This window comes from Megalops cyprinoides, chromosome 9, assembly GCF_013368585.1.
Source record: "Megalops cyprinoides isolate fMegCyp1 chromosome 9, fMegCyp1.pri, whole genome shotgun sequence".
Lineage (NCBI taxonomy): Eukaryota > Metazoa > Chordata > Actinopteri > Elopiformes > Megalopidae > Megalops > Megalops cyprinoides.
In genome coordinates this window covers 1224217-1233856 of record NC_050591.1, presented here as the reverse complement: position 1 = coordinate 1233856, position 9640 = coordinate 1224217, and the positions used below count along the sequence as shown (strand labels likewise).

At 42.3% G+C, this 9640-nt stretch overlaps 1 protein-coding gene across 1 annotated transcript; it reads left to right on the top strand.

Annotated features, from left to right (window-relative positions):
• Positions 1-411: 411 nt before the first annotated feature.
• On the top strand, positions 412-7999 carry LOC118782869 (cilia- and flagella-associated protein 45-like). The gene is made up of 9 exons (XM_036536477.1): positions 412-504; positions 3238-3450; positions 4272-4621; positions 5171-5300; positions 5681-5827; positions 6192-6290; positions 6794-6987; positions 7295-7519; positions 7909-7999. Exons 1-9 carry the CDS (start codon positions 412-414, stop codon positions 7997-7999), a joined length of 1542 nt encoding a protein of 513 aa, XP_036392370.1.
• The last annotated feature ends 1641 nt before the right edge of the window (positions 8000-9640 follow it).

The window sequence follows — 9640 nt, the reverse complement described above, 5'->3', positions numbered from 1 at the left end:
TAACTCTCATTCAAACGAAGTGGCAAGTTTAATAAACGTTCTGGAGGAGATACAGGACTTTCGCAAAGACATAAAACAACAATTAAACGATATTCAATCTGAGCTCACCAATGTTAATCAAAAAATAGAGGCGGAGGCGGAGACATGAATTGAAAAGGTGGAAGATCGCATTCAAAATGTGGAATGGGTGCTAAGCAAGATGATAAAAATGATGAATCAGCTTTTCAGAGATTCTGCACAAGGCCTGGGGAAAGAAGAAGGTGTTTTTGAACAAGAGACAGATATACTTTGACCAAGAGTCCTGCAGAAGGCTAAGGAATATTCTGAAGCGAAGCGAGTGTTAAAGCAGAGGAAGATCAGCTTCCAAACTCCGAATCCTGCTAAACTACGAGTGTTCTACGAGGACAGGACATGGCTGTACCAGACAGCGGAGGAGGCAACTACAGACATGAAGGACCGAGGGAGAGTCTGGCTGAGCAGTTATCCCGCTCCGCCTGGGAAATGGTGGGAGGACCGAGACAGTATGTATAGTTAGTATGTCTGCCCTTGATCGTCTGCAGGCAATTCAGAATGCTGCTGCAAGAGAACTTACTAGGTCAAATAGACGGTCTCACATCACCCTTATACTTATCTCTTCACTGGCTTCCTGTGAAGTATAGGATCCAGTTTAAAATTCTCACCCTTTCTTACAGAGCACTGCACGGTCAGGCTCCTGCTTATGTGGCTGACCTACTTCGCCCTCACTTATCAGCTCGCTCTTAGGTCTAATAAGCTAAATTTACTGTCTGCCCACACCCTTAAGGTCTGCTGATTCTGTGGATTCTTTTAAAACGCAGTTTAAGACACATCTGTTTAAACAGGCGTTTGGGTAATCTGTATGCACCAAATTTTATGTATTTATGTATTTGTGTATTTTATTGTGTATTGTGTATGTATGTAGTGGCTTGGGTGGTCATTGCATCTTCTATGTTTTCTCTTTTTTATGTTGTACAATGCTCATGTAAAGCTCTTTGTGACTTATGTCTGTGAAAAGCGCTTGTGACGGAGTGCCGTCACTACGGTTGAGTATGTGCTCTGACTGCCATACCAACGAGTCTGGCTCTTTGGCGTCGTGGTCAAAGTCGCATGTTTGGTACCCCGTAGAGCTGAGTTCAAGGCCGGACGGGGCGACTGCTCTCGCCCTTCGCTACAGCACTATACAAATAGTTTTTACTTGCTGCGTTTGCGAGGACTGGAGCTTCCACTCCACACACTATTCGGGTCTGTGACCATGGTTTTATCAGTTACTACAATTATGCCCCTGGACATTTCATTGCTGGCATTTACGTGTGAGTGACATAAATAGTTCTGTCATTTCATAATGGCGTATTCGATATAAAAACAAGTTCGTATGAGATGAGTTACCAAAACGGTTAAATGGACAAACTGAGATTCCCGTTGCTTTCACTTGAGAATTTAACTTATATCCAAGAGTAATAAACTTTCTTAAAATCAATTAGTCATTCACGCGGCATTCCGTAATATGTGCATTTGGGTCGCCTTCATTGTAAGAAACATCCACCAGGAACAAAAGTAGACATAATTTTAGATTTGCCAAAATTGCAGTGACAAAGAGCTGAACTCACGACAGACTTAGAGCAACCCCAACTTTGTTGCCTCGCATAAAGTTGATTTCTGGGGTTACTCTGAATACGAGTGCCAACTTGATGTCAACAGTGTGAATGTAAATGTTTTCGGCGGAAGATGGTCACACACATGGCACATGTTTTTATTGATGCATACATAAATATAGTTTTAAATTTCGCAATTAAACTATATCTTGCAGTCTATTTACTTTCACAGCGTAGTTACCATTTGTAACTACTGTTGAACAATTAGTTGCATTTGATTTGATCTTTATACTCTAGCGCCACGTAATGGCGTGCAGGGTCACATTAAAAGTATCACGTTAGCAACATAGGCATATTAAAATATTCTATATTCCATTCTATGTTAAATTATATTACGAATATTTTCTATAGATAGAATGGTTCGAAGGTCTACAGTAGCAACAGTCACCATGGGGTATGGAACGCAATGGAACGCTCTATTGTGACGCCACAGCCTGTTGCATAATGGTTTGAGTTTGTATTTAAACGCCGGCGTTGATTTTTTTTTCCACTTTTGTTAATTTGGAAACCATGTTATGACCGTGAATTTAAGTATCCTGATGGGAAAATGCCGAAGACAAATAAGGTATGGAAATAACTCAGAGCTCGCCTCAGTTAAGATAAAGCCTTTCCTTCGTTGTCAAAAAAGCTTAATACATAACACTACATATGGATGTGAGTGAGTTATTTTGATACAAACACCAGAGCGATAACATTTGCTAAAATAACACATAACGTTAGAAGCAGAAAAGAGTATGATTAAATAAGTTTCATACCTAACCCAGCAGTCCAACCCCTTGAAGTGGGAAAAATCACTGAAGTCACATTTTTTTCCATATTTTATTTATTGAGTGTTTTCATATCCGCGGACATGGAACATAACAAAGATCAGTGATCTGTTAACAGATACATTTTCATCTGATACATTTCATCCCCAAAACATATCTATGCAGGTAATGGGATACAAAATAATGCATACCCACCCGACCCTCCCATCCCCCCCATTTACAGCTTTTAAGTTGCATTTAAGTTGCAACTGTAAAAAAAAAAAAGGTAACAGAAGAGATGCAAAATGAAGGCAATTTAAAATAAAAGCAATAAGGTTAATAAACGTTTAAATATAATGAATGTACTAATGAGTCAAAGTGGTATCTGATATCCCTCAAGCTGGGTCACAGATAGAGGTCTTTAGGACTCCAGAGTCCCCAACTGCCCCACAGACAGTCAGTTTGTCAGAATGTCGTTTGTCAATTATCCACTCTTTAAACACTGGCCCAATGAGGAGTTTCCAGAGGCAGACTCCTTCACAAGTCAAATTCACAGATATATACCATTATAGACCACTATATACACCACTATATACCACTACAGAGTTTATAGCACCTTAGGCATTTCTTGTAGTTGAGTTTCTTCATTATTTTGATGGACAGGCAGACAGATGCATACATACATACATGTATAAATAGACAGCCAGGTCTTCTGTCATACTATACATCAATGATACTACTGATCTGTTAAAGCCATTGAAAGAAATATCCCTTTGTGAAATGACTTGGTATTTTTTTGTTACTGTTGTAACTGTCTCCAGTTATTTCGCCGGTATAAGACCATCGCCCCCTTCAGTTTTGTCGATGAGACCCTCTTTGAAACCCCCAAAAGACTTTCCCTGGATCCCTCTGAAAGATCAATTGTCATCTCCCGGTTTGAGCTGGAGAGAATCAGGAAGGCAGCTCATGTCTGGACCATAGAGGAGAGAGAGGCAGAGCTCGAGTTCCAGCGCAGGGAGAGAGAGGCAGCAAAGGTGAGGACACACATAAGAACATAAGAACATATGATGACAAGAACAGGCCATTCGGCCTAACTAAGCTTGCCATTTCTTAAAGAGTATAACACACACCTATATACAGTACTATATACTAATATTAACAATGATTATAATTTATATATTTGCATAGATTGCATAGTGTCTTTCATGGATCCAAAATGCTCTACAGTTAAGTAACTGACCTCACCTCAACCACTACCACTACTGTGTATCATCTAGCCTGCATGGCAGCCATTTTGTACCAGAATACTTACCACCCATTGGCTAAAAGCTGGAGAATGAAGGATGTATTTTAGCTAGTTAAACTGGGAGGTGATAAGATGGCCAGATTTAGAGATCCAAACTGGGACCCCAGCGACCCCCTTAATCTTTGCAAGTAATTGATATAGTCTTAATTTAAGTCAATTTAGAGATGGAGACAATTTAATAGAGACAATGTAAGCCTTAGTGTTAACCATTCTGATACTTGTTCACAATTAGGGAGGAAGGAAAATCATGAATCCATCTGTTTGGGGAAAAATGGTAACCACCCTAAAATTACAGCAGAATCAAGGCAAATGTAAATGAAAAGAGTAAACCCACGGTCTCAGACATGCAGGGGTGCAACAGCAGGAAGCCCCAATACTGTGTATGCTGTACTTTAACAGGCCCCCATTCCCAAACCTGCAAGTGCTGTACTTACACTGACCCCCATCTTCACCCAAATACTGTGTGTGCTGTCCTTAAACAGGCCCCCATCCCTGCCCCAACACTGTGTCTGCTATGCTGTACTTGCATTCATCTCCGTCCTCTCCCAGATTGCCGCTGAGGAAAGGAAGGCAAAGATGCGGCGGGCGGATATGATCCGGAAGAAGAAGCAGGGACTGACCCGCCTGGAGGCGGAGGCCCGAGAGAAGTCCCTGTACCTGGTGGAGAGGGCCAATGAGCAGAGGCTGGAGGAGGACCCGGAGATGAAGAACTTCAACAAGCTGGTTCTGGGAGCCAAGTGCTGTGCCGCTCTTGATGCTCAGGTACAGGAGAAGCGGCAGATGATGGCAGAGGAGGAGGCGGAGGAGCGGAGGTGCAATGCCATGATGGAGGAGGACCGGCGCGCAGCCCTGAGGGCTCAGGAGGAGAACGAGGAGCTGCGCAAACAGGAGAGAATCAGGTCAGAGTGACACTCCGCCACACTCATGAACACACATTGCTCTGTGAAAAGCAAGCAGAACATTTGTTTTTCAGTCTTCTGCTTGCTTTTCACTCCACACTGTCACTGAGGAACCACTTAGGGAGTGACTCATCACAGTCATTGAAACTATAACTATGACACCCTCCCTCAGCCCTGCTTACCTCTGACTGCTTTATGTCTGCTTGCTTTTGCTTGTTTTGTGTTGGTCTGTGTGTGTGTGTTTGTTTGTGTGTGTTGGCACATGTGCATGCACGTGTGCATGTATTTGCGTGTGTCTGTATGTGTGTGCATGGGCACAAGGCAGCAGTTTGGCATGGTGGTAAGAAGCGGGATTCATAACTGAAAGGTTCGATTCTGGGGCACTGCTGTTGTAGCCTTGGGTACTTCGCCCACAGCTTTCTCAGTAGATATCCAGGTGTATAAATCAATTGCATGCTATGTAAGTCACTCTAGGTAAGAGCATGTGCTAAATGACAATAATTTAATGTAGTGTGCATGTGTGTGGTGCATTTGTGCAATGTCCTCCAGGGGGAAGATGCGAATCCAGGAGCAAATTGAGGAGCATCTGGAGGAGAGATGGAAGCAGGACGAGATGAAAGAGCAAGAGAAGCAGAAACTGTTGAATAACATGGAGAAAATCAAAATGGAGGAACTCAAGGTAAGAACAGGACAGAAATATATATATATATAAATGACATACACATGTCTACTGCAGTGGAAATGTTCATGAAAAATATCAATAGAATTTTGTCACAAGCCCATGCATACTGATGGAAGAGTGATGCTTCATGAACCCCTGGTCAATCATGTTCTGCCACTGACTTGTAGGCACTTATGAAAAGACTTTGTCTATAGCACACTGTGATTGGTTAAAATCAGTGAGCTACATGTAACAAGTGAACCTTTCATCTATGCTGGGCTTTATGAATCCTCATTCTTGTCACTACATGCAGTACTCAGAAAGGCCTCTGTAAAGGCACAGTAAATCAAAAGTGTTGCCATGTTGTTTGAAATGGCCATGTGATCATGTGACCCTAGGCTCTGGCCAGGAAGAAGGAGGAGCAGAAACGCCTCCATCAAGAGGTCCTTGAAATGAGCAAGGAGAGCCAACGAGCCAAGGAGCGCAAAAAGGAAGAGGAACGACTGGCTGACATTCATGTTTTGGAGCACACCTGCAAGAAAATGGTGAGCACATAGCCAAGGAAAGAGGAGAGACAGTGAGGAAGAAACTGGCCACCCAAAGCATCACCTTTCATTACTGCACATTGAAAATGGTTGTTTACACAGATGCAATGCTATAATAGTCATATAAAAGAGAAAAAGAGAATGCTCCCATTTCATGCACTGCATAGTGAAGAATAGGGAGCAATGTATGCTACAGTGCCACAGCTAGCCCAGATTGCGAGACAAGTCTCTGCTGGCTGGGGCTTTTGAGCTTTACTCTAGGCAGTTGCTGGCGGCACAAGTGAATTGGCTGCAGTCCCTAGTGAAGAGGTGGAGGGGAGAAAAGTGGAGAGTGGTGAACTCAGGCAGGTGGTCTCATTTGCAGGACCAGGAAGCCACCCAAAGACAGATGAAGAAGGGGAAGGAGAGAGATGCAGCACAGCTGAGGGTCCTCCAGGAGAGAGAGAGAGCCAGGGCAGAGCAGGTAAGCACAGCACCATCACCAGAACCAATAGGACTGCTTGGTGTGATTTCTTCCTAACCACCTGTTAATGCTACATATTGAATGTGTATACCGGCAGAAGACACAAGTTACATTACAGCAATAGGGAAATGAACTTTCAGTTTTAGAGTACTGGAGAGTGAATCCCCTCATTTAAATGTTCCCCTGCTGAAATTTTCATTGAAAAAAGTTTTACTATCATCGCAATGCATTTTACATTAAATGACTGATTGATGAAATATCGGTTTTGATGAAACTATATTCAACAAATGTTTTATATTGTGCTATGGTATCAAAATTTGACTTGGCAGAATAGAATCACAATGCATTGGATGCACAGTGCATTGCTTCTATTATAAATGGACAACACATTACAAATTACAAGCAATGTCTAAGCAAATAAACAACTGCAATGCAAGCATGTTGTTGTAGCATTTAGATGGCAAAAGAGGGGGGACTGAGCATGTTCCCTCTGTCACCATCAGGATGAGCAGCGACTCAGGAGGAACCAGGAAGCTGTGGAGAATGAGTGGAGGAGGAAGGAGCAGGAGCAGGCCAAAAGGAAGGTCGATGACAAGGAGAGACTGAAGGCTACCCGGCTGGAGCAGCTGTCCGAAAAGGAGTCCAACCTTGCCATTAAGGCAGCACGTGAACGAACAGAGTTCAAGAAGACGCTGAGGTAATCCTCCCTCTCCCCCAGCCAACCTCTCCCACACAGTCTCCCCCAGCTGGTCTCCCCCACATAGTCTCTCGCAGCTGGTCTCCCCCACATAGTCTCCCGCAGCCAGTCTCTGACCTCTGCCTCTCACCTCCCGCTCTCTATCACTGCCACATGTTCTTGGCGGCAAGCTAATTGTTCATCAGAGATTTGTGCCTGTTTAAAAAGAAAAGAAAAATGCATTTGCACCACAAGTATTGCTGGTGATGTAACGAGCCCTAGTGGAGCAGAAATATTAACCCATCCACTGTTGCCTCCTCCTTCCCAGGGCCCAGAGTGAGGACTTTGCCTGGGAAAAGGAGAAGGAGGAGAGGAGGCACCAGCGGGCGGCACAGTACCTGTACGGTGTGCGGCAGCAGATGAGGGAGCGTGAGGTGCAGGCCATTGAGCAGCGTAGGGTGGAGCTCCAGGAGCATGAGCGCCTCCTGGAGGAGGCTCTCTACCGGCGTGCACACCTGAACGAGATCAAGGCCAAGAAGCTAATGGAGCTGAAGTGAGTCTGGGGAGGTGGGGGTTGAGATGGTTAAGCTCCTATTGGCTGTTGCCAGGCCTTGAAAATGAAATGAAATACCAGAAAACCCAATACATTTAAATATGTACAATATGTCTACACTGTAATTATTTTTACAAATATATTTCAATACGTATTTATCACACTTAAGTAGTGTTAATTCTTACAGCATGGACAATACGTGTTTGCATGCTAACACTACTGAAAGTAGCAGCATTATTACATGGTAGTCTCTAATTCTAATATCTTTTGTGACAGTTTATGTTGCATGTTACCCGTACAGAAATTTTTTGAATTGTTAGTTTGGAGATTGGGGAACAAGACAGTGGGTTTGTGGTTTTTATGAGTGTACCTTATTGCTCCCTTTGCAGGGCAGCTGGAATTCCTGAAAAATACTGCGCTAAGGTGGAGAAAAAGGTCTCCACTCAATCTACATCTTCACAAACAAGGAAGGTGGAGTAAAAGAAATCAAAACACAATCCATACATATAATATTTGTGACCAATAAAATTAAGATGTTTGTGTCATCTGAGTAGAAAAGAAACATTGCACAGATTATTTCCATAAAAATGTGCATATATTTTGGTGTGTAGACATGTATGCAGATGACTGTCGTAATAATGACATCTGGTTGATGTTTTCCATGCATACTCTAATGGGCCCTTGCTTTGAACGCAGGCCACCATTAGAGAGAGCGTTGACGTGGGAGATAATGTTTCCATTTATCTAAATCACGCACTTTCAGGTTTCAAAAAAATTCCATTTAAAATGTATCTGTAATGTGTGATAAGCAAGACAGACAGATGCTTATGTCTTTGACAATTTTCATTTTTATTCCAGTGAATGAAATTAGTGTCACTACTGTGTACTTTGTCCCCTGGCCAAGCTGAGACTTGCTAAAATGTATGCTGACTGGCTGCATCTGTGCTCGTAATTTGGTATTTAAGCAAATGATGTAAATTCTTGTGACAGAGTATATGACAGGCACACTCGAGCATAACCCATAGTGTTGAGCCATAACTCCCTGAACAAAAGTACTGTATATTCTGGGCTAAAATTTCTACACCTCCCCTCATATGTAAAGAACATTAGACAGGTAATCCTTGTAAGAATGTACAACTCTTTGTTTAAAGCAAGCCTTATTTTAAACAAACAAGGCCACATTTTTATAGACATGTACAAGGCTCTGTTTGAAGTTATTGCAGAATGTAAAACACAATTTACAAAGTTTCACATTCTCCACATTTTAGCACTTTATGAAGCTGGATGACTGTCCAGACAAAAAGTCTTAAGTGTACACCAGAATTCACAATTCACATAAAACCATTTTTTTTTTCCTTTTTTTTTTTTTTTTAAAGAAAAGCAAACTAAAGAGCAGGCAGACTATAACACACATGAACTCTTGGTCAAATTAAGTTTTTATGTTTTAATAGGGACAAAGAATAAAAGGATTGATCCTTATTTTCCTAATAACTCCATTCAACACAAGAGCTGGATACATCTCTTCCAAATGAGCATTTTCAAAATCAGTTTAAAATTCGATAAATTAAGCCTGTGTATTTATGGGATCAATTAAGCCAACTGAACAAGTTATTGTCTACGCGGACACATCAGTAAACACTGTTGTTTGGCGGAATAAGGTGAGGGGAGAGAACAAACCCTGCTACTCCTGTGAATTCACACAACACACCGTGCAAAGTGAGATTACACTCCAAAGGAGATGCTATTACTCTTATCCAGACTGAATTGCATATTTTCATGGGCTGATAGGGCCAGATTCAACTTCCTTCACTATAGCTGGCATACTGAGAGGGCCACACTTCCATTTAAAGAGCCTATTTAGACAGTAATTGTGGCCATGGCCTGACACTCTTGGTAAGAGCCAGTTGGCCTCAGGCATATCTTTTCAACGTACAAAGATGGGAAGTACTGAAGGTTTAAGTAATACCCACCTACAATCCACATTGCGTTGGTGTAAAACAACTGGAGATGGTCCTGATTTACAAATCCTGCTTGTTAAAAACCCCATGGCCTCACCATTTCAACTAAAAGCTTGTTACTAACTTAGACACATATGGCCTATTTTTGGATCAATGGTAGAGA